The following is a 26475-nucleotide window of genomic DNA, read 5'->3' on the forward strand; positions in this document are numbered from 1 at the left end:
TCTGGGCCTAGGGGGCGGCACTGAGCCCTGCTTGTGTTGATGATGAGTTTAAGTGCTGCTGCTGATTGTGGGAATCCCTGCGGTGACGGAAACGCTGCTTGTTTAAAGTTAATCTAATGCCATTATCTGGTGCTTTGGGCTTGAAGATTCGTCCTGATTGTGTTAATAAGTTTGCTAATTATGACATTTGTGTTGCCATTTTACCCGATTCTTCTCAGGCGCACTTGAAATAATGAATCCCTTGTTAATCGACTCTATGCTCTATATTTTCTCCGTTTAAGAGTCTCCTTTCAGACACTATTTGGACGTTTGTGTGGAGCTGTGGTGATTAAATAATCAAAAAAAGTTGATATTCTCTTTCTGCAGATTGTTTTTTTAGGGCTTTTGTTGTATTTTGTTGGTGTATTTTGCAGAATATTTCCTGTTTTGGTGCAGTTTGTTGAGGTTTTTTTATTGAAACTTTGTGCTTTGTTATATTTATCTTGTTTTATATTTAATTTAGGTCCTTTTAAAGCAGAATTTTGCTCATAAATCAGCCTGAATTTTGCTTTTTGCCCTCAAAACTGAACACATACAGTAGTTAATGTGCTGTACGTTATCATATTTATACTTTACTTATGTATATTCATAGTGATTGTACATATTCTGCAGAAAAATCAGCTAATTTTGAGCTTTGAGTGTATTTATCAGCTACAAGGATGAAAGTATCTTTTAAAAACTCTCTTAATGCTGTTTTTGTCTTATTTTGACGGTGCATTTTGCAGAATACTTCCTGTTTTTGTGCAGGTTGTTGTGGTTTATTATTGAAACTTTGTCCTTTATTACATTGATGTTGTGTTGTATTTAATTTAGGTCCTTTTAAAGCAGAATTTGCTCATAAATCAGCCTCAATTCCGCTTTTTCCCATCAAAACTGAACACATACGAGCTAATGTGCTGTACGTCATCATATTTATGCTTTATTTAGATTTATCCCCAGTAATTTTACATATTATTCAAAAATTCAAGCTAATAAAGTTTGAATTTTGAGTTTTCAGGGTGTATTTAGCAGCGACGAGGATGAAAATATCCTTAAAAACTCTCTTAATGCTGTTTTTGTCTTATTTTGGCGGTGCATTTTACAGTATACTTCCTGTTTTTGTGCGTTTTCTTGTGATTTATTACAGAAACTATGTCCAAAGCAGTTGTTTCTTTTGCGGTAATTTGAATTATTTGCAATTTTTGGAAGCTTTTGGTCTTTAAACTGAGCTGAGTTTGACTAAAACTGTGCGTCACATCTTCAGCGTGGTCTGAATTTGAACAATAAATGTTGTTTTTTTTTGTCTCCTGTGACAAAACAAAGAGGTTCTAGATGTTTTTTTTAAACTTGCATCGCTTCATTTTTGCTAGTTTTTGAGTGGAATTTAGTCAAACTTGACGCCTTTGTCAGGAAATAGAAGCAGCTTTTGTGCTTGGATGCGTCTGATTGACAGAAAAGTGTAAAATGAATTTCCTGTTTGTTCCATAATTCTAATTAGCAGAAAGCTCGTTAAAACAGCAACAGGATCCGTATCAGCCGACTCTAAATAAAGCAGGTTGAGTGTCATTAACTGAACTTTCTCGAGTGTTTGGAGCAACTTTGTGCTGATTAGAGTGGAACTGAGAGGAAAAGCAGAAACAGAAGGACCTGATTAGGAGATGAACTCAGAGACTCGCAGTGAAACCTTCAGATCCACGTTTGCTCATCATGAATGAATGAATGAATGAATGGTTTACATCATGAGGGGCTGTGGGACGGAATGCGTCGACTTTCTGGTTATTTTACACATCTTTCTGTCTTAAATGACTGCTTTAAAATCACTGGATGAGGAAGTCGTTTACACACAAACCATGAGGTCACCAAAGCTGCAAGATCATCGATTTTCAGTATTAAAGCCTAAAAAACATCATTTTACAGCTTTTATTTACACGTAAACCACAAAAAAAACAAAACACCAAAGATAAAAAAATCTGTAATTTTACAACTGGTCATTTATTCCGTGTTTGACTGCATCTTACATTGTTTAAACCTACAAAAAAAAATCACTATTTTACATGTATGTGGCTTCAGATGACAGAAAGGTTCTGTATATGTGCGACTTTTGAAGTTATTTTGCAGAATTTCCCAGTTTTGTTAAATTACAGAGAACGAGTAAAATTATTTAAAAAAAAATAAACATTTTGAACAGTCTAAAAACAACAAAAATCAGTAATTTTAAAATAAGTAAATGACTGAAAAATAAATCGTTTACATGTTAACTGTCAAACAAAAACAGACTAAAACTGTAAATAACATCAAAAATGTGTGTTGTTGTATTGGGTAATTTCATCTTTTACAGAATTTAAACATAAAATTTGATCCTTTTTGTATATTTTAACTGACAAAAATCCTTATTTTACAGATTATTATGTGCAGTTATTAAAAGAGAAACTATGTATATTTAAAAAAAATGGAAAGTAGTAAATGTTTTAACTATTTGGTTAAATTTCAGATAACGACTAAAATCATAGTAAAAAGTATTAATGTGGGTTTTTTTTTCTGTATTTGGATCTGTTAAAAATCTGAAATTATTTACAGATGTTTGCCGTTTTTATCTTCTTTAATTACACGATTTTTTTTTAAAAAAAGTGAAAATAGTAGAAATGACAACACATTTCTGTAAAATGATTTTTTTCCCCCAGATTTCAGTTCATTTTAAGAGTCTAACTGCACCATCACTCATAAAAAATGCTTTTTGTTTTGGACTTTATTTCCAGTTTTAATCCTTTTTCTTCCTTTTGTTCACGGATATGATCTGTAACGCAACAACAGAGACAATCTGAAAAATGTTCATTAGGACACCAGAAGAGATTTTTCTGACGTCTAACTTCATTTTCAGACTCTTTAATTAAACTAAGAGTTTGATTTAATGTCTTCAGAACGGTGACTTTGAGTTTGACGACACAAATTAAAAATGTTCTTTATGTCTGTTATTAAAGGAGGAAATCTTATTAAAATGTTCTTTAAACGTACAGAAACAGAACAGAGCGTCACTGGTTCAGGATGAAGCGGCTCGTTAACGTTTCAGGTTAATTAGTAGATTTGTGGTTGTTGTTTTCATCACTTCTGCTCTTTTAAAGGTGGAAGAGTTGGATTCTGCTGCACAAAATGCGTCAGAGAATTCATTTTCCTGCACTTTTACGCGATTATTCAGTCAAAATAACGATGAAGTGACGGTCGTTTGTTTCATTTCTCTGGTTTTCATCTTGTTTTTAGATCAACTTAAAGGATCCATTCAACATTTAGTCATGAAAAGACCTGAGAGTTTTAGTTTTTTAACCTGAAAAGTCATTAAAAAGCTTCAGTATCTTCAGAAATAAAACTCTACAGACAGGGAAGATGGTTTGAGGACATCTAAATGATTAAATGACAGCAGAGGACAGGATTTTAATTACTGGCTCTGAAAATTAGGTCCAATAATTATTCATTGTCATTTTGGACAGTTTTTAATCATTTTGATCACCTTTGAATCATTCTGGATGTGTTTCAAGTCATTTGGGACACTTTGTAGCCATTTTTTGACATGTTTCAAGTCAAAATCACCAAAACAAGAACCTTGTGTTGCCAAACTTTCCGGTTTTTCCCATTTTCAAGGAGCAATAATTCAAGTTCTAACCTCTGCTAGAGGCGTTAAACCGTTACGATCTGCTGGAAACATGCAGTCTGTGTTCTCACCACATTTAATGGAGTTCTGATTGAGCCAGGCAGTGAAATAAAGGCGATTATAGAGGAGAAAGCAGAGGAGAAAGTCGGCGTGATGGAGAGTTTTCAGGTGAAGGTGACAGTAGAAGTTGGGGACAAACGTCAGGTGAAGCGATATGTTTTGGTGAAGCCCATGACTTTGTGCTGGCGGTGGAGCAGCTGCTTTCTGACCTTCTGGGCTCCCATGATCCTCGGCCCTCAGAGACCCAGCTGACGGCCGGCTGCAGTGGATTATGGGTAACGAGAGGATTCACAGCCGTGAGCTTCAGGGAGGAGTTTTATTAAAAGTGTTTTCACCGCCAGCTTTACTCCCGTTCCAGAAGTCTGTTTATTTCTGCCTCCACGGCTCCTTTTCCTTTAACTTCATGTGTTTGTAAGCTGAGTTAAACTTTGTAAAATGAGGAAAATGTCTAAAATTCTGCCCTCTGAACCCTAAAACCCTACAAAGGCTGCTAAATTTTAAAGTTAATGGGATGAGTTTAATAATCCAAACCCACTGAAAAGATTAATTCTGTAAAAACTGCAAAAATAGTGGAAGAAAACATCGGATTTTCATCTTTCTGACGGTCATTTAATGGATCGTGTGTAACAAGCCAGGAAAATGAACCAAATTTTAATTTAACTTCATACGTTTCCATGAATTTTTTCCCAAATGAGACGGATTAAAAGAAATGAAAACCCTACGTCAGGCTCAAAGACCTTCTGTTTTTATAAAATAGCAGAAATTACCCCCATTTTTTTGAGCAAGGAACTGCATAAACTGAAAAAATCATCAGATTTTCAACTGAATTTATCACCAGATCATCATGAGGCGAGTAGTTCCTCCACAAAATAAACCAAGTCTGACTTTAAATTTGTAAATTACAATAAAAATCATTTGATTTGTCATCTATTTTTTTAAAAAAATCACACACACCAAAAATAAACATTTGCATAATCAGATTTTTAAAAAAACAAAAAACAAAAAACAAACAGAATATTCTGAAAAATAAACTAAATTGTTGAAGATTCTGAATGCCTAAAAAAGTCCAAGGTGAATGAAACTTGTTCAAATAATTGAAAGAAGTGTCCAAAATAAGTCAAACATGACTGAAGCCTGAAAACTTGTTCAGATGATTGAGAAAATGTTCTGAAACGCTTCAAAACTGGTCCAAAATGGCTGAAATGTCTTTAAAATAATGGAAAGATTTCTAAAATGACTTAAACCATAGAAAAAAATTGTTCAAAATAAGTCCGAAGTGACTGAAACCTGGACGCCTGCTCAAAAATGATGATGAAACCTTGTGTAAAAATGGTTACATTTTTCCAAAATAATAGAAAAAATGTAAAAATGACTCAAACTCGTTCAAATGCCTAAAAACAAAAATGTCCCAAGTGACTCGATATTTGTTCAAAATCACTGAAACTTGTCAGAATAACTGAATAAAGTGTCCAAAATTTGTCAAACATGCCTGAAACCTGGAACTTCCATGAAATTGTCTAAAATGACTTTGTTTGGTCCAAAATGGCTCAGATATCGTCAAAATAATTAAAAAGTGTCTAAAACGACTTGAACTTGTTGAAAAACTGAAGAAAACATGACTCAAAATTCATCCAAAGTGGCAGAAACTTGTTCAAAGTAATTGAGAAAATTGGTCAAAAATCACTGATTTCTCCAAAATAATTGAAAATGACTCAAAATTTGTCCAGAAATGATCATGAAAACAACAAAAGCTCCTGGATGAATAAATAAAGCCTGCATGGCTCAGAAACGGTGAACAGAGGAGCAGGTTGTTGGAGACACATTTAGCACGGTGAAACATCTGTTTTAGTTTGTTTTACAGTGAAAATGAGCAGACAGTGAGGAACAATGGAACCAAAACTGTCCAGAAACTTATTTGCTTTTTAGGCTTTATTCCTGAAAATCCTCTGCTTCCTGTTTGTTCTTTCCTGTTAGTTCTACTTCCTGTTTGTTCTATTTCCTGTTTGTTCTACTTCCTGTTTGTTCTGCTTCCTGTTTGTTCTCCATCTTATCGACTCTTTAAAACCTGTTGTCTGAATGAAGAACCTTCCAGAAGCCGTCCATCGGAGTAAAGCTGTCGGATCATTAGAATCTGTTTGGCAGAACTTCCTGTCGGTTCTGATCTCCGACCCATCGCTTCATATCGTCGACTCAAAGCGCTGAACTTTCGCCGCTCGCTCATTCTTTAATTGGCTTTTCCGTTGCCTCTAATTAGTCTAATTGTCTTTTTCTGATCCGTCCGGCTCGGCTCGGTAGCCGGATAATTAGAGGAGAAATGATTTTCATTTCACTTCTCTGACTTCCTTAATGGTTTTCATTTTTCCGTCTCATTCTGTCCAAACTTCTTGTTGATTTTCTGCCTCTTTACCTTCACTTTTGATTTCTTCCCTTCGTGCTCGTCTTGTTTCTTTCGTTTCTTCAGATCGTTTTTTCCAAATCGTCTTTTTAATTTCTCCTCTTTGCCCTGCAGTTTTTTCACATTTCAGCTTCATAAAGTCTGTTTTTATGGTTGTTTCTCTTTTTTGATGTTAAATCTGTTTAAACTCTTAAAATCATCTCATTTGTTGTCGTATGTTGTGCAGAGTCACATCTTTAACCGTTGTGTTGGAGGCTTTAGCTGCCAAAGATGCTTTCTGATGCAGACTTTGACGGTTTTCCCGTCGTCTGGTGTCTGATCTGGTATCCAGCTGTGCATCTCTGACCTTGTTGATGTTAAAATCAGTTTAGATTGGCTAAAAATGGTTAAAATCATCTTGCAAGTTGCTGTATGTTGTACAGAGTCCCGTATTTAACAATTATTTTGGAGATTTTGGCTCCAAAAGTAGTTTTCTAATGCAGCATTTGACAATTTTCCCGTCGTCTGGTGTCTAATCTGGTATCCAGCTGTGAACTGTGCCCATTGTTGATGTTAAAACAGTAAAAATCATCTTGTACGTTGCATTGTGTTGTGCAGAATCCCATATTTAACCATATTGTTTGAGATTTTGGCTGCAGAAGTCGTTGTATGATGCAGAATCTCACGGTTTTCCAGTCATCTGGTGTCTAATCTGGTTTCCAACTGTGCCCATTGTTGATGTTAAATTCAATTGAAGATAGTAAAAAATCATCTTGTCCATTGCATTGTGTTGTGCTGAATCCCATATTTAACCATATTGTTTGAGATTTTGGCTGCAGAAGTCGTTCTATGATGCAGAATCTCACGGTTTTCCAGTCGTCTGGTGTCTAATCTGGTGTCCAGCTGTGCAACTGTGCCCATTGTTGATGTTAAATTCAGTTAAAACAGTAAAAATCATCTTGTACGTTGCATTGTGTTGTGCTGAATCCCATATTTAACCATATTGTTGGAGATTTTGGCTGCAAAAGTCGTTCTATGATGCAGAATCTCACGGTTTTCCTGTTGTCTAGTATCTAATGTGGTGTCCAGCTGTGCAACTTTGATCATTGTTGATGTTAAATCTGTTTGAATTAGTTCAAAAACTGTTAAAATCTTCTCATTTGTTGTCGTGTGTTGTGCAGAGTCACATCTTCAACCATTGTGTTGGAGATTTTAGCTGCCAAAGATGCTTTCTGATGCAGACTTTGACAGTTTTCCCGTCGTCCGGTGTCTGATCTGGTGTCCAGCTGTGCATCTCTGACCTTGTCGATGTGGTTTTTTTTTTCACCTGGAAGTGGTCGGATTCTGCAGAACGGAGCTGATTCATCTCCTCTGAGCGCCTGCCAGCAGCGAGGATGACGGTTAAGTTCTAATTCCTGTTAAACGCTCGACAACCCGCCGTGTGTGAGAGCGTTTGGTTGACTGACGGCTCCTGCTGTTGGATCCCAGCAGACAAATTGGCCTCATCTGTCCCACAGCAGCAGGTTCACACTCAGCCAGCACTAATCAGGATCACAGAGTGTGTGTCGGTGTGTGTGAGCGATCGCTGACACCCGCTTCCAGATTCAAATTGGTTTTAATTTCCTGGATCCCAGTTCTGGCCGCTGAGCTCCATCAGTGAGTTCTGGCGGTTTGGACGGGTCCAGCCGCCCAGCTGTGCTTCCTGCTTCATTCTCTACACTACGGCTGCTGTGAGTGATTAGAAATGAGGCTTCACAGGGAAAATGAGCTTCAAAACAAGCACTGAAAGCTTGTTTTAAGTGGTTCTCCTGCAGCTAAGTGTAGACGCTAACCTGAGCTCTGTGCAGACGTATGCAGACTAAGACTTGTCAAGTTTATTTCTGGTCTCTTTAGTCATTGTTTTAGAGGTTTTTCTCACTTTCATGAAGGGAGATATTGATGTCTGATGATTGTCAGCCATGCAGCTCATGATAATCTTCAGTTCTTAAGTGGAAACCAGCTTCTATTGTTTCTTGAAGATGTTCCACCTTCATCCAAGATACTAATCTAAGCCAAAAATCACCACAAAATGGTGTAAATTGTCTCAAAAATCACCATAAAAAGAAGCAAAAAGACCAAAATGCCACAAAAATGCGAGAATTTTCTCAGAAAGCACAAAAAGACTCAACAATCACCACTAAAAAAAATACAAAATCACCAGCTAAAACAGTTGTATTTTCAGAAAACCATGAATTTGTGCAGCTCTTCTGCTCCCAGACTTTTTTTTTTAGAAAAGAAGAACCAAGTTAACATTAAACTGAGTTGACAAAGACTTTCTTTGGTTTCAGTTGAAAAGATTCTAAACAAACCGGGAAAGATGAAGGTCAGACAAAAAGATGTAAATTGTCTCAATGACTCGAAAATCACCATTTAAAGAAATAAAATCACCACTAAAAGATCATAAAATCCCCTAAAAACTCACTGCAAAGGACCACAAAATCACCACAACTTCAAAATCACAACTAATCAGCATCACCAGAGACCACAAAATCAACCACAAAAAGTCCACGAAATCACCTAAAAATCACCATGACAACACAAAATCAGCACAGAAAGACCACAAGAAAACTTCAAAGTCACCACAAAACTCCTCAAAAACACCAAAATAATGACAAGAAAGTGTGAATTTCCTGAAAAAGCACAAAAAGACTGAAAAACCACCACTAAAAGATGCAAAATCTCCATTTAACACAGTTGTATTTTCAGAAATCATATAAATATGTGCAGCAGTTCTGCTCCCAGACTGTTTGTTTCCGATAAAATAACCAAACTGTCATAAAATTTCACTTTCCTTTGGTTGTCTGCAGCCTTAATTTGACGCTAAAGTTCTTCCAGCGTTGCCACACTGTGCAGGTTTGTGGTAATCGGCTCCATAAAGACACAATATGTGCTGGTCCGACCTCGTGGACGGCCCCATGTGACGGCCTGGGGATGGACTGGAGGGAAGGTCCGGCATATGGCGGCTTCACGATGCCAGCGTTTGCTTCCAGCCCTCCGCTCTGGTGTTCAGCTCCACATAATGAATGAGCGTCGTTACAGAGGGAGAACGCTGCATCGACGTGGAGCCGAGCGGCCGGTGGCAGCCTCCCAGAGACGTCAGGCCGATGTCAAGAAGCACAAACGGCAGCAGAAAGTGATTCAGTCGATTCCAATCTGGATGTCTGGGCTGGATAGCGGAGCAGCTGGTCGTCAGAGAGCAGGCGTGGAGGGAAACGCTGCAGAAACAGCATCCACATCTCTGCTTTCACCGTTTGCTCCTTTCAGCTGACGGATGTTTTACTTTCAGGCCTTTCCGATTCGGCTGCATCTCGTGCTGCATCAAAAAAACTCGTTGGACTTTGCTGTGAAGCGGCTAATCCCAGCCGTCGGTGGGCTCTGTGATCTTTGCTCTGCTGTTTGCTGTTTCCTCTGATCTGAAGATGTGCTTTAGAGAAGCCCAAACTTCTGTCAGGACTTTACTTAAAAGCTTCCACTGAGCCTCAGTGATGGCAACAATGCATCAGTTTAACATCAAAAGCAGCTCACTTTTCTCTGTTTTCCTCAGTTTATTCTGCTTTTAGGACGTTAAATCTGTAAGGTTTTTTCTTGCATAATTTCAGTATTTTCTACGTGCTGTAAAGCTTTGCTAGCTTCACCTTGGCGATGTTAAAATCAGTTAACTTCTTTGTACGTTACCGTAGCTCATATTTAACCATCATTTTGAAACATTTGCTGCAAATGACGTTCTATGATGCCGAATTTTTCATATTTTTTGTTTACTTTATTGCACTGAAAAGACCAATAGGAAGCCACTGGTGTAACTTTAACGACTGTTGATGCTAAAATCAGTTAAAATTGGTTGAAAACGGTGAAAATCATCTTGTTTGTTGCTGTATGTTGGGCAGAATTCCATATTTAGTCACTGAATTGACTATTTTGGAGATTTTTTGCTGCAAATAACGTCTTCTCATGCAGAATTTGACTGTTTTCTGGTTGTCTGGTGTCTAATCTGGTGTCCAGCTGAGCAACTCTGACCTTGTTGATGCTAAAATTAGTTAAAATCTGTTAAAACGTCATCGTACGTTGGTGTATGTTGTGCACAGTCCTATATTTAACCATCATTTTGAAGATTTTCTGATGACTTTTTGACTGTTTTCTAGTCCTCTCGTATCTAATCTTTTAACCAGCTGTGCAGCTCTGAGGTAGCTGATGTTAAAATCAGTTTAAATTGGTTGAAAACACTTAAAATCATCACGTACACTGAATTATGTTGCACAGAGTCCCATATTAAACCATCGTTTTGGAGATATTTGCTGCAAAAGATGCTTTCTGAGGCAGCATTTGACTGTTTTCTAGTCGTCTTGGGTCTAATCTTTTATCCAGCTGAGCAGCTTTGACCACAGTTGATGTTAAAATCAGTTTAAATTGGGTGAACACACTTAAAATCATCTTCCACGCTACTGAATGTTATACAGAACACCATATTTAACTATCAAATCGACCAATTTGCGGATTTATTTGCCGCAAAACATGTTAAAAGATGCCGTTTCCTGGTATTCTGGTGTGTACTTTTGTATTCTATTCCTAAGAGCTACCATTTGACTGGTTTGGTTTGCTGCAAATGTGAACTTTTTCTGTTCATTTAGAGTTTAAGCTGATAAAGCTGCAGGTGGAGTAAACCCAGAGCTCTGTGGGGCGTTTGGAGTGTTTATGGGTAACATGCAGAATAAAAAACAAATGAGTTTGAAGCGTTAGAAGAAAGAATTCAGTCCAACAAAAAGTTCTTCGGTTCACTTCAGTCCTTCCTGTTAGAAACGTTCTTTGATCTGAAACACGACGAGACGCCAAAATTCTGCACCCAAACCCAAAAAATGTGTTCTTTTCTGAGCGTCTCGAGTCGTATTCAGGGTCGACGTGTAGAACGGAAACGAAGGAGGAAGCAGATCCACGAGGAGACAGAAGCCTCGGGCTGAACTCTGCTGATGTGAGTTCTGCTGACTGAACCTTCAGCTGCTGTTGGAGCTCATTTCTGCTTCTAGATCAGAGGCCACATTCAGCCCAATGGACAAAACAACAAAATAAATGAAGTGAAACACAAAAATAAGACAAAAAAACTGAAGCCGGACAAAAAGAAACTGCAAAACAACAAAAAACAAGAAACAAAACAACAAAAGTCAGGCAAAATATAACAAAATGTTAGAAAAATGCGCCACAAAATGACGACAAATGAGAAACAAAATGACAAAAAATAAGACAAATGACACAAAAGAAACAAAAAAGAGACAAAAAATAGGCACAAAAGTTACAAAGGCACAAAAAATGAACAAACGAGACAAAACAACGAAAAAGCAAAACACAAAATGAAAAAAATAAGACAAAAAAAACAAGCAAGCCAGACAAAAAGGAAATGCAAAACAACAAAAACACGAAACAAAACAACAAAAATAAAACAAAATGTTACAAAAATGAGACACAAAATGACAAAAAATGAGAAACAAAATGACAAAAAAATCGGCACAAAAGTTTCAAAGGGACAAAAAATGAACAAATGAGACAGAAAACAACATATAAAGCAAAAGACAAAATGAGAAAAATAAGACAAAAAAACACAAGCGAGACAAAAAGGAAACGCAAGAAAAACATGACAAAATGTTACAAAAATGAGACACAAAACGACAAAAAATGAGATAAATGACGCGAAACAAGAGACAAAAAATTAGAGAACAGTTACAAAGCAATGAAAAAATGGACAAAAGTGAGAAACAAAATGACAAAAACATGAACAACACAAATCAGAAGATGGAAAAACAAGACAAAAATGAGACACAAAACGACAGAACAAAGAACAATCTAGTATTTTACTTTATGATCCAAACAACTTGTCATGGTCTAGAAATGATTTTAAATTTATAGTTTTACTAATTTACAATCTGCAGTTAATGTTTTCTCTGGAATTTAACACTTTGAGGACCGGATTGGACCCTCTGGTGGACCGCTTTTGGCCCACGGACCTCATGTTGGACCCTCTGCAGGACCACTTTTGGACCACGGACCTCATGTTGGACCCTCTGGAGGACCGCTTTTGGACCACGGACCTCATGTTGGACCCTCTGGAGGACCGCTTTTGGACCACGGACCTCATGTTGGACCCTCTGGTGGACCGCTTTTGGACCACGGACCTCATGTTGGACCCTCTGGAGGACCGCTTTTGGACCACGGACCTCATGTTGGACCCTCTGGAGGACCGCTTTTGGACCACGGACCTCATGTTGGACCCTCTGGAGGACCGCTTTTGGACCACGGGCCTCATGTTGGACCCTCTGGTGGACCGCTTTTGGACCACGGGCCTCATGTTGGACCCTCTGGTGGACCGCTTTTGGACCACGGGCCTCATGTTGGACCCTCTGGTGGACCGCTTTTGGACCACGGGCCTCATGTTGGACCCTCTGGAGGACCGCTTTTGGACCACGGGCCTCATGTTGGACCCTCTGGAGGACCACTTTTGGACCACGGGCCTCATGTTGGACCCTCTGGAGGACCGCTTTTGGACCACGGGCCTCATGTTGGACCCTCTGGTGGACCGCTTTTGGCCCACGGGCCTCATGTTGGACCCTCTGGTGGACCGCTTTTGGTCCACGGGCCTCATGTTGGACCCTCTGGAGGACCGCTTTTGGCCCACGGGCCTCATGTTGGACCCTCTGGAGGACCGCTTTTGGACCACGGACCTCATGTTGGACCCTCTGGAGGACCGCTTTTGGCCCACGGGCCTCATGTTGGACCCTCTGGTGGACCGCTTTTGGACCACGGGCCTCATGTTGGACCCTCTGGAGGACCGCTTTTGGACCACGGACCTCATGTTGGACCCTCTGGAGGACCGCTTTTGGACCACGGGCCTCATGTTGGACCCTCTGGAGGACCACTTTTGGACCACGGACCTCATGTTGGACCCTCTGGAGGACCGCTTTTGGTCCACGGACCTCATGTTGGACCCTCTGGTGGACCGCTTTTGGACCACGGGCCTCATGTTGGACCCTCTGGAGGACCGCTTTTGGACCACGGACCTCATGTTGGACCCTCTGGTGGACCGCTTTTGGTCCACGGGCCTCATGTTGGACCCTCTGGAGGACCGCTTTTGGACCACGGGCCTCATGTTGGACCCTCTGGTGGACCGCTTTTAGCCCACGGGCCTCATGTTGGACCCTCTGGAGGACCGCTTTTGGACCACGGGCCTCATGTTGGACCCTCTGGTGGACCGCTTTTGGTCCACGGGCCTCATGTTGGACCCTCTGGAGGACCGCTTTTGGACCACGGGCCTCATGTTGGACCCTCTGGTGGACCGCTTTTGGACCACGGGCCTCATGTTGGACCCTCTGGAGGACCGCTTTTGGACCACGGGCCTCATGTTGGACCCTCTGGAGGACCGCTTTTGGATCACGGACCTCATGTTGGACCCTCTGGAGGACCGCTTTTGGACCACGGACCTCATGTTGGACCCTCTGGTGGACCGCTTTTGGACCACGGACCTCATGTTGGACCCTCTGGTGGACCGCTTTTGGTCCACGGGCCTCATGTTGGACCCTCTGGAGGACCGCTTTTGGTCCACGGGCCTCATGTTGGACCCTCTGGAGGACCGCTTTTGGTCCACGGGCCTCATGTTGGACCCTCTGGAGGACCGCTTTTGGACCACGGACCTCATGTTGGACCCTCTGGAGGACCGCTTTTGGTCCACGGGCCTCATGTTGGACCCTCTGGAGGACCGCTTTTGGTCCACGGGCCTCATGTTGGACCCTCTGGAGGACCGCTTTTGGACCACGGGCCTCATGTTGGACCCTCTGGAGGACCGCTTTTGGTCCACGGGCCTCATGTTGGACCCTCTGGAGGACCGCTTTTGGTCCACGGGCCTCATGTTGGACCCTCTGGAGGACCGCTTTTATCCCATAGCCGTATGTTTAACACCCCAGCTCCAGATTCTCCATGAAGCTCGTCTCCGGTCATTTCTCTACTTTATTTATCTCCGTGTTTATTAAATATGTGAGTCTGTTCGTCTGTAATGAAGATAAAATCCTCTTTTCTGTCGCGTTACGTCAAAATATCGATGCTCTGTGTTGTAAGTTCATAGATTTTGTGGGAAAAGGAATCGATACGAGTGCAGCCGCTGACCTTATTCAGTAGATTGATTTTCCATAACAGAGTTCAGCTACATTAAAAACACATTTCCTTCACATTTGTTTACCCTGACTTCAAGCTGCTTCACAAAAAATGATTCCATTGAATAAAAGACAGAAAAACCTGCTCAACATTACTTTAAATGTTCCTAAAGTTATTTTAAATTTGCCCAGAATAACTGTAGACAGAATGACACAAAATCTGCCCAAAATGACCTGAAATCTGAAAAAAAAAAAACTTAAAATGTGTCCAAAATAGCACAGAACTTTTTTGAAAGCAGCTTAGAATGTGGCCACAGCGTGTCCAAAATGACAGGAAATCTGTCCAAAACAACTGAAAATGTGGCCAGAATCACATAAACCGGATTCAAAACTATTAAAATCTGTTAAAGATGGTTCGAAATGACACAAAGTTTGTCCACAATGACTTAAAACTTTTCCAAAATGACCTCAAATTTTTCTAAACCGGCTTAAAAAATAACCTTTTCAAAAAATGACCTGGTTTTTCTAAAATGACTTAAAATTATGTACACAATTACAGAAAACATGTCCAGAATGACTATCTGTCCTGGACAGCTCACAATGCGGCCAAAATGACTCAAAACGTGACTAAAAGGATTAAAATGTGTCTAAAACAACTTAAATTGTTGCTGGAATTCCTCAAAATGTGGACAAAATGACACAAGAAGGCTCCAAAATAACACAAAGTAGGTCCAAAATGTCAAAATCTTTAAATATATGAATTAAAAATCTGACCAAAAGCACTTACAACTTTTTCAAAATGACAGTTTTGCTAACACAGCTTAAAAAATTGTCCAAAATGACTGAGAACTTGTTCAAAATGACTTAAAATCAACCCAAAACAACTTAAATTGTTTGCAAAATGATTCAAACCTTTTCAAGACGGCTCAAAATGTGCCCAAAATTATGTCGAACTTTTTCAAAATGCCTTAAAATCTGTAGAAAACTGTAAATGGTGCCAAAATAACACAAAATTTGTCCAAAAGAGTTTCAAATCTGCCCAAAACAACTTAAACTGTGCTCAGAACGAAACAAAACTGGCCCAAAATGACCTAAAAACCATCCAGAACGGCACAAAGTGGGTCCAAAATCACTTCAGATTTTATCACAGACCTAAAACTCGACTCTACGTGGCTCTACAGCCGAAATCTGGATAAAGCAACCTAAAATTAAAAAGACTTGCAATCTGCTCAATATAACCTAAAATGTGTCCACAGTGGCTTAAAACCTCTTCAAAACAACAAAGTTGATCAAAAACAACTTAAAATTGTACTAAAATGATGCAAAAATTTCACAAGTGATTTAAAACTCCCCAAAACAACTTAAAATGTGGCCAAAATTATTTAAAACTGCACAAAAACAACTTAAAATGTGGCCGCAACAACACGAAACATGTCCAGAATGACCTGAAATCTGTAAAAAAAAAAACCTGCTTAGCATGACGATACATGCCCAGAATGATGTGAAGTCTGTATAAAGCAACTTAAAATGTCACAAAACATGCCCAGAATGACCTGAAATCTGAGAAAAACTGCTTAAAGCTACATGAAACACGTCCAAAATGACTTAAAATCTGCTCATTACAGCTTAAAATGTGGCCACAATGACTTGGCTTAATGATTTCAAGATGAAAAGCAAAATAAAACTTCTAAATTCTCCTTTTTCCTTTCCTTTTCTATGGCAATAAACTGAACATTTTAGTTTGCGGACCAAAAAAGGACATTTATTGACGTTTCTCATCATTTTCTGACACTTGATAGATAAAAACTAAATTAAAACTCAATCAATCAGCTCCTGCTTCCTTCCTTCCATTCTGTAGTGTTTATTCTGTTCTACCTGTCATTATTTCTCCATAAATACAGAATAATGGATGCAGGAGAGCAGCCAGATGTGCTCACACAGCGGCTCCTTGTCGCTGTTTTGGGTTAGAGGAGGATTCTTCTCTTCATGCATACTGATGAGGAACGGCTGACATTTAAACAAAAGGTGTTCACGTCAGATCTTTTTCTCTTTTAAAGCCTCTGAAGGGGAAAGCAGCCGATAACCCTCGTGTTAGACAAAGATATCGCCTAAATCCCCCTTTGTGAGGCTCTTTGATTCAGTTAATACCCTTCTGATGGCGTTATGCAAAGTGTCCGACACTTGAGCGACATGAAAAATCCTTTTAAACTCCCGTTAACGCCCCCGTGACAATCTGCAGGGATTCAGTTCACAAAATTATTTGTAATCTGTCAGAAGCAGCTAAAAATGTGACACAAAACATGTCTGAAATGACCTGAAATCTATACAAAAAGGGTTAAAATGAAAGAAAAGTTGTCCAAAATGACCTGAAATCTGTGCAAAACATGTTGAAATGATAGAAAATGTGTCCAAAATGACCTGAAATCTGTGCAAAACATGTTGAAATGACAGAAAAAGTGTCCAAAATGACCTGAAATCTGTGCAAAACATGTTGAAATGATAGAAAATGTGTCCAAAATGACCTGAAATCTGTGCAAAACATGTTGAAATGACAGAAAATGTGTCCAAAATGACCTGAAATCTGTGCAAAACAGCTTAACCCTTTAAGCTTCAGTCAATTCCAGCCGTTTTCAGTACAAAAAATCGCTAATATTCTATTTTTAAATAAAAAAATTACGAAAAATACGGGGAATATTGGACGCGCATCGGGAGGTGCATTTCCTTGAAAACGACCGATTCGGGGATTTTATACCGACTTCAGGACATGTTTTGGACAAAATAGTTTCCTGGCTTGTGTCATCTGATGTAAAAGGTTGGATTATGGCCGTTTTTTGTGGAATCTTTTATTTTGTGTGTAATAATAAACCCGGAAATGTGAGTCGCGCTGTGTGCGTTGAAGCCGTGTATAGAGAACGGATGGATGAATATTTGTTTTTGTCGGACAAATGTGTTTTTCTCACCCGCTGTGGTAATCGCATCTGAAAGTGGTTTATACCGGCGGATTCATGAGAATCTAAGCTTTCCATCGGTGTATAGTGTTTGTATAATCGCGTTTGCACCCGTCGGACATTCTTGAAATTCCTATGCAAATTAGTAGGTGTACCGCCGGCGGTACACTGAAGCTTAAAGGGTTACAATGACAGAAAATGTGTCCAAAATGACCTGAAATCTGTGCAAAACATGTTGAAATGATAGAAAATGTGTCCAAAATGACCTGAAATCTGTGCAAAACATGTTGAAATGATAGAAAAAGTGTCCAAAATGACCTGAAATCTGTGCAAAACATGTTGAAATGACAGAAATGTGTCCAAAATGACCTGAAATCTGTGCAAAACATGTTGAAATGACAGAAAATGTGTCCAAAATGACCTGAAATCTGTGCAAAACATGTTGAAATGAAAAAAAATTTGTTCAAAATGACCTGAAATCTGTGCAAAACCAGTTAAAATGAAAGAAAAGTTGTCCAAAATGACCTGAAATCTGTGCAAAACATGTTGAAATGATAGAAAATGTGTCCAAAATGACCTGAAATCTGTGCAAAACATGTTGAAATGACAGAAAAAGTGTCCAAAATGACCTGAAATCTGTAAAAAAAAAAAAATGTTTAAATGACAAAAAAGTGTCCAAAATTACCTGAAATCTGTACAAAACATGTTTAAATGACAGAAAATGTGTCCAAAATGACCTGAAATCTGTACAAAACATGTTAAAATGACAGAAAATATGTCCAAAATGACCTGAAATCTGTTTTAAAAAAAAAATGTTTAAATGACAGAAAATGTGTCCAAAATGACCTGAAATCTGTAAAAAAAAAAAAAAATGTTTAAATGACAAAAAAGTGTCCAAAATGACCTGAAATCTGTACAAAACATGTTTAAATGACAGAAACTGTCCAAAATGACCTGAAATCTGTGCAAAACATGTTAAAATGACAGAAATGTGTCCAAAATGACCTGAAATTTGTAAAAAAAATGTTTAAATGACAAAAAAGTGTCCAAAATGACCTGAAATCTGTATAAAACAGCTTAAAATGACAAAACATGTCAAAACATTTCAAACCTTACCTTAACAACGCTAAACTGTGGATCAAATGTCACAAATCATACCCAAAATTACTTAGAACTCCAAAATCTGCCCAAAACAACTGAAAATGATGCAAAACTAGTACCTATTGACTTAAAATCTGTCCAAATCAACTTAATCTGCTCAAACAAGTTAAAGTAGGGCCAAAATGATCTGAAATCTGTAGAAAACTGTTCAAAATGTGGTCACATGACTTAAAACATTTTCAATATGACTTAGTTCATCTAAAACAACTTAAAATGTGGCCAAAATGACACAAAACTTGTCCAAAATTACCTGAAGTCTGTTTGAAACTAATCTAAACCTAAAATGTGGCCAGAATTAAACAAAAATGGTCCTACTTTTCCAAAATGATTTAAAAGACGACTAAAACAACTTAAATGAAGTTCACAATGACATAAAAACTGTCCAAAATGACCTTAAAACTGTGTACATGGGACCAAAAATGACTTAAAACCAAAATTACACAAAACTTAATAAAATGACTGCAGTTCTGTCCAACATAGCTGAAAACATTTCCCCGATAAATTGATTTTCTGATCCCATTTCAAAATTTTTCTTCTACTTCGAATTTATGATTTTCATTGTAAACTCCAGTTTTCCTCAATACATTGATTTTTTTTAACCCAGTTTTGAAAGGTTTTCTTCTAATTTTATATCAATACTCATCATTTTTCATTATAAACTCCATCTTCCTCTAAAAATAGATTTTTTTAACCCAATTTCAGAAGGTTTTCTTCTCATTTTACATCAATACTCATGATTTCTCCTTACAAACTCCATAATTTCCTCTATAAATTGATTTTTTTTAACCCAGTTTTTAAAGGTTTTCTTGGGATTTTACATCATTAATCATGATTTTTCCTGATAAACTCCAGGATTTCCTCTCTAAACTGACTCTTGCTGAGTGAACAGACTCTCCTCCTCCTTCCTCTTTTCTTCGACTCCACTTGGTTCCATAAATCCTGTCCTGTCGATAGCGGCGGCTGTAATGTTCGGTGCTAAACTGCAGAGTCGCTCGTCCTCGTCTGGTTCCATATTTCCTCCATCACTGTTAACGGAGTCGTTCTGACGGCAGTAAGAGCTCCGATAGATCCGATAGATCAGCGTCTGCTTGTCATCATTAATGTAGCTTCAGTCTTTAGAGCTGGAGTCGGTCCAGAGGTGAAGGAGGAGGCAAAACGCTTGTTCTGTCATATTCCTGCACGGCTAAAACGTCTAAACTAGTCCAAAATGACCAAGAAATGTCTAAAACAAATTAAAATATGGACAGAATGACCCAAAATCTCTCAAAATTGATCTGATATTTGCCCAAAACAACTAAAATGTAGCCAGGATAACACAGATTCTGTACAAATTGACCTAAAGTCCATATAAAATAACCTGAAACGTTGCTAAACTTGCCCAAAATTACTTAGAATCTTTCCAAAAATTGTTAAAATTTGTCTAAAGCAGCTTAAATTGTGGCCACAATCATCCTAAAACCTCAATGACATAAAAATCTGCCCAAAATGATTGAAAATCTGTCCAAAACAAATTAGAATGTGGCCAACATGAACCAAAAATGGTCCAAATTGACCGACAATTGGTATAAAACAACCTAAACTTGACTAAAATGACTAAACCTGTCCAAAATAAATGAAAATGTAGCAACAATGGCACAAAAATATGTTCAAATTGACCTAAAATCTGTACAAAACAACCATAAAATATGGCTAAAATGACTTAACTTGTCCAAAATTACTTAAAATTATTCCCAAAATGACTCTAAATCTGTCTAAAGCAGCTTAAAACCTTTTCAAAATCTACCAAATTGATTGACTGTAAACTCTAAAAGGCCCCAGTGCTGCCAGACCTACATAACAGGATGATTATCTTCATTAGCAGTGATAGCCGCTAATATTATAAGCTTCATTAGCAGCGATAGCTGCTGACAGTATTAGCTTCATTAGCAGTGATAGCCGCTAACACGATAAGCTTCATTAGCAGCGATAGCCACTGACATTATTAACTTCATTAGCAGCGATAGCCGCTGACAGTATTAGCTTCATTAGCAGCGATAGCCGCTGACATTATTAGCTTCATTAGCAGCGATAGCCGCTAACACGATAAGCTTCATTAGCAGCGATAGCCACTGACATTATATGCTTCATTACCAGTGATAGCCGCTAACATTATTAGCTTCATTACCAGTGATAGCTGCTAACATAAGCTTCATTAGCAGGGATAGCCGCTAACACTATAAGCTTTATTAGCAGCGATAGCCGCTGACATTATTATCTTCATTAGCAGTGATAGCCGCTAATATTATAAGCTTCATTAGCAGCGATAGCTGCTGACAGTATTAGCTTCATTAGCAGTGATAGCCGCTAACACGATAAGCTTCATTAGCAGCGATAGCCACTGACATTATTAACTTCATTAGCAGCGATAGCCGCTGACAGTATTAGCTTCATTAGCAGCGATAGCCGCTGACATTATTAGCTTCATTAGCAGCGATAGCCGCTAACACGATAAGCTTCATTAGCAGCGATAGCCACTGACATTATATGCTTCATTACCAGTGATAGCCGCTAACATTATTAGCTTCATTACCAGTGATAGCTGCTAACATAAGCTTCATTAGCAGGGATAGCCGCTAACACTATAAGCTTTATTAGCAGCGATAGCCGCTGACATTATTAGCTTCATGAGCAGCGATAGACGCTGACATTATTAACTTCATTAGTAGCGATAGCTGCTAACAGATCGCTAACGGCTCAGGATCAGAATTAGCTGCTAACAGACCGCTAACAGTTCAGGATCAGAAGTAGCCACTGACAGACTGCTAACAGACCGCTAACGGTTTAGGATCAGAATTAGCCGCTAACAGACCGCTAACGGTTTAGGTTTAGAATTAGCTGCTAACAGACCGCTAACAGTTCAGGATCAGAAGTAGCCGCTGACAGACCGCTAACTGACTGCTAACGGTTTAGGATAAGAATTAGCAGCTAACAGACCGCTAACAGCTCAGAACAGGAATTAGCCGCTAACAGACTGCTAACGGCTCTGACTGGAAGCAGCAGCTGGCAGGAATAAACGTCTGTGGGCGGCGGGGAGGCTGGGAACGGACCAGAAGGGTGAAACTGTTAAAAAATAATGAGCTGCGTGGGACGAACGAGGATCAGAGACGTTTCAGAACAGCAGCGAGATTTATCAGGGAGGCTCGGTTGATTTCAGAGAGAAATTAGCCATGCTGAAAGAGCAGAAGATGTTCAGTAATATCAGTAATGTGGAAAAGAAGCTGCAGAGATTTGTGGGGGGAAAAAGTGAATTCAACCATTCTAAATTTAAAATTAAGTCTGCTCCAGGTTTAAAAATGACAAATTGCTGCACTTTGATAGATTATTTAGCTTAAATGTCTCTTGTGAGTTGTGAAAATGTAAAGTTGTTGAGTTAACTTAAAGAAAACCTGTTGTTAAACCTCTGCTTTTATGCTAGTTTTCTGTCCTTTAAACGCGTTTTAATCATTTTAAGTCGAGAATTTCCTCTATTTGCTGATTATTCGACTTCCTTTTGACAGAACGTGGAATAACAGCTGCAGATTTGTGCAAAAAAGGAAAATACACCAGTATTTTTAGGTTTAAAGCATCTCTTCTTCACTGAACTTTGAGAACTTAAAGCCTGAGTTTCATTTTCTCAGATGTGAGAGTTTAAGCCAATTTTCTCAATTCTTACTTTTTTATTTATGTATCTAATATAAATAGCAATATTTGATTAAAAATAATGATATATTATGAAATAAAATGTATTTATTTATTGTATCATATAAATGTTAATATATCATAAAATCAAATATATTTAGTTTTATCTTATATATTATGATGTATAATAAAATATAAAGTAATATTTATTTATTTATTTATGATACAATATAAATGATTTATAATAAAATAAAAATAACAGTATTTTATTATATAATATAAATAATAATATCTAATAAAATAAATAAAATAATAACATAAAAATAATATGCATTTATTTCATTACAAACATAATGATCAATTTTGCTAATTAATTGGTCAGAAATATTAAAATGTCCGTATTTCTGTCAGACCTCATGTCTGAAGCTGGAATAACCTGCTAGCATAAAGAGCAAACATTTAATATGTAGTTTTCTGCTTTAAATACGAGGATTTAAAGGTTAAATCGACCAGTTTAATGTCTTTAACAGCCGCTCTGAGGCATAAAATCCACAGAAACTGAAGTTTTCATGTTGATTTTGGCGGAAAATCTCCCGATAAGGAATAAAAACGTTGAACCCCTAAATGAGCAGTAGAACATGTTTGTGTGGTGAGACGGCAGAGAATTAATGTCCAGACTTTGTTTCTAACACGTCAGATGGATCCAGTTTCTGGAGTCAACGCTGCCTTTCTGCTGATTTCAAACAAAGAAAAGAAAAAAGAAAAGAGCTCTGACATTCTGTGGAGGCTTCAGCAGAAACGTCAGGTCCAGTTTCAGTTTTTTCTGGACAGTAGTTGGAGTAAACGCAGACAGATTTCCCTGAAGATCCACCAGAACATCCACACTTCACATTCTGCAAATTGACTCGGACCTGTTAGTAGAAAAAACTTCCTGTGAAGTCTCCAAACTCCAGGATCCAGGAAGCGTTAAAACTTCCAGGATTCAGGAGCAGAAGTCGTAGAATCCACAGAACTTTGGTCTCCATCTCGTCACAGAAGACAGATTAGTTTGTTTTCTCCCTGCTCTGGTTCTGATAACGTCGGGTTTATTTGTTGGCTCTGCAGCGTGTCTGTGGCGGCCGCAGATAAAAAGTTCCGTCCGGATGAAGGTCTGAGGTCGTTCCATGGCTCCCTCGTAGGAACCAGTGTTTGTGACTGATAAGAGCCTCAGCAGACGAGTCGACGTTCAGCGAAACACGGAGATCAGAGCAGATGAAACATCAGCAGGAAGCCAGAAACACCTCCAGAGATCAGAGCAGGAGCGTCAGGATGATGGGAAATTAATTAAATACAGATAGTCCACTTATTTGTAACCAAAGGGAGTATATCTGCTGGATGTCTGCAGTAGAAACCAACATTTTAGTGTCAGAATTTAGAATCACACAGACTATGACTGGAGATCCATAGAAAGCTGACTGCAGGTGATTTTACATCTTTAAATAACTTTAGTGGGAAACAGTAGAAAAATAACGTTAATATAACTAATGTATAGAAGCAAATGAAATATCTGATCCGGTTACTGGTCAGACTGATTATCCGTCATAATGTGTCTAAAATAAGTCGAACACCGTCCACCATGACTCAGACCTCGTCATAACCACATCAGTTTGTCCAGAATTATTTCAAACTAGTCCAAAAATTACTTAAAATTACCCAAAAGTACAAAAAATGTGTCCACAATGGATTCCAAATTGGTGAAAAGTACTCATACATTCTTCAAAATGACTAAAAAATTTGTCAACAGCGGGTTAAAAAATGTCAAAAATGGCTAAAAAATTACCCCAAATTACCCTCTGTCCAAAATTTAATCAAAATAGTCAAAAACAACTTGAAATTTAAAAAAACCCCTCAAACTTACTAAAGATTTGTCAAAATTGTATAGAAACGGGCCAAAATTAGTCAAACATTGTCTGGAATTACATCAAAATTATCAAAAATGGTTTGAAAAGTGGCCAGAATTCCTCAAACTTGTCCAGAATTACTAAAGATTTGTCCAGACTGGTTTAAATGTTACATTAAAATTGTACCAAAATACTAAAAATTAGTCCATAATGGTTTCCAAATTGGCCAAAATTATTCAAACGTTCTTCAAAATGACTTGAAATGGTCAAAAATGGCCCAAATTTCTTGAAATGTTTTCAAAAATACCTAACAAATGTCCAGAATTACATAAAAATGGTAAAAGAATGACTCCAAATTTGTCAAAAATCGCTACATTTACTCAAACGTGTCTAAAATGATTAAAGATTTGTCCAGAATAGTTTTAAAAAATGTCCAAAAGTATTCAAACATTATCCAAAAATACTTGAAAGTTGTGAAGAATTACTTAAAATTGGTACAAAATGGTTTAAAAAAGGCCAAAATTTCACAAACGTTGACCAGAATTACCTGACACTTGCATACGTTGTACAAAATTACTGACAATTAGTCAAAAATGGCTTAAAAAGGGCACAATTTTACTCAAACTTGTCCAGATTTACTTGAAAATGCTGTAAAAATGAGCCGAAATTACTTTAAACTTGTGAAAAAATGACATGAAATTCCCAAAAACTACTAAAAAACTGGTCAAAAGCAGCTGTTTCCTCAATAATTCTCACATAATGTATAATATTTTAAAAAACATCTATCATTTTTGTAATTTAGGACACTGATAGCTGATAGAAATCTGCAATTAAATAAATATTTTGATATCAGAATTTTAAAAAATATGATCTTAAGCAGAGAATTCAGTTAAAATGTCTTTTTTAAATAATTATTTCACACGTTTGATTAAAGGGAAGCTTCTTAACATTTATTCTTTACTGGTGATTTATGTTAATCTGAATCAGTTTATTGTTAAATTCAGTTATTTTATAAGGAATTATCTAAAAAACAGGCAGACATCTGGTCTAACAAATCTATAAACAATGTGCTCAGATTTGTGTTTTTTCATCTACTTATCATGTTTTCAGCTGAATACTGGATTATTCCGTTTATAAAATCTAAAAAGCAGTAAAATATTCCAGTTTCCAAGCAGCACAGTCTTTATTTGAGCTGATGGAAGCAGCTGCCAGATGTTGGACTCCTCGCTCATTTCAGGAGGTTTTCCAGCAGTTTGAGGAGAATCTGACAGCAGGATCTGAAACATCACCAGGAGCTGGTGTCCGGCTGCCAGAAAACGCAGAAAAATACACTAAAAACACAGAAAAACACACAAAAAAAACCACTGAAAGCACAAAAACACAAAACAAACCCACACAGAAAGCACAAAAACCACAGAAAACCCCAAAAAACCCCAGAGAAAGCACAAAAACGCAGAAAAACACAAAACAACCCACAGAAAAACACAAAAACCCCACACAGAAAGCACAAAAAACACAGAAAAACACAAAACAACCCACAGAAAACACAGAAAGCACAAAAAAATACAGAAAAATACACAAAAAACACAGAAAAACACAAAAAACCACACAGAAAGCACAAAAAACACAGAAAAACACAAAACAACCCACAGAAAAACACAGAAAAACACAGAAAGCACAAAAAAACACAGAAAAATACACAAAAACACAGAAAAACACAAAACCCCACACAGAAAGCACAAAAAACACAGAAAAACACAAAAAACCCACACAGAAAGCACAAAAACCCACACAGAAAGCACGAAAAACACAGAAAAATACACAAAAAACACAAAAAAAACCCACACAGAAAGCACAAAAAACCCACAAAGCACAGAAAGCACAAAAAACACAGAAAAACAGGCAAATATCTGGAATCCAGAGGCGTTTTATCTGCAGGTTTGTAGTTTCTCTCTGAAGCAGCAGCTCTGAGGGTTTTCTAGAGGTTCCTCAGAGGTTCCTCAGAGGTTTCAGAGATTGTCTGGAGTCTTCAGGTTGGAGAAAAGTCATAAACATGGAGCCGAGGCAGGAAATGGATCGTTTGGATCACAGAGAAATCGTCCCCGGAGATGTCAGGAAAATCCTCAAACTGAAACTTCAACATGATCTGATCCAGTAGTCGGTCGGGTTGATGATCCATCGCCTCCCAAACTGTCCAGGATTAGTGAAAATGAGTTTAAAATGACTCAAAAGGAGTTTAAAATAAGTCAAAATGAGTTAAAATGACTCAAAAGGAGTTAAAATTACTCAAAACGAGTTTAAAATGACTCAAAATGTGTCTAAAATTACTCAAAATGAGTTTAAAATGACTCAAAATGTGTCTAAAATTACTCAAAATGAGTTTAAAATTACTCAAAATTTGGCAAAAATTACTGAAACGCTAACATTATCCATAACTGCATAAAAAATTCCAAAATTACTCAAATTTAGTCAAAAATAGTTTGAAAATGTTCAAAATTACTTTAAACTTGTATATAATTACAGAAATTTTTCCAAAATTAGTCAAAAATGGCATGAAATTGTCCAATAT

General features: G+C 37.8%; 2 protein-coding genes across 7 annotated transcripts in view; one reads left to right on the forward strand and one right to left on the reverse strand.

Moving 5' to 3' along the window:
- The window catches only part of grid1b (glutamate receptor, ionotropic, delta 1b), a 739432-nt gene that overhangs the window by 27950 nt on the left and 685007 nt on the right, over positions 1–26475 (forward strand).
- On the reverse strand, positions 10831–14242 carry LOC127531187 (uncharacterized). 6 transcript variants are annotated; one of them, XM_051939965.1, is made up of 3 exons: positions 13805–14242; positions 12965–13006; positions 10831–12418 (listed from the first exon to the last, which is right to left on the reverse strand). In XM_051939965.1, exons 1-3 carry the CDS (start codon positions 14017–14019, stop codon positions 12037–12039), a joined length of 639 nt encoding a protein of 212 aa, XP_051795925.1. In that variant the 5' UTR covers positions 14020–14242; the 3' UTR covers positions 10831–12036. The 6 variants fall into 6 exon arrangements, 3 of the variants coding, with proteins under 3 accessions (XP_051795925.1, XP_051795924.1, XP_051795926.1); XM_051939964.1 differs by having other exon boundaries at positions 12965–13048; XR_007938172.1 differs by lacking the exon at positions 10831–12418 and adding an exon at positions 12425–12586.

Source organism: Acanthochromis polyacanthus, chromosome 19 (genome assembly GCF_021347895.1).
Source record: "Acanthochromis polyacanthus isolate Apoly-LR-REF ecotype Palm Island chromosome 19, KAUST_Apoly_ChrSc, whole genome shotgun sequence".
In the NCBI taxonomy this organism is placed as follows: Eukaryota; Metazoa; Chordata; class Actinopteri; family Pomacentridae; genus Acanthochromis; species Acanthochromis polyacanthus.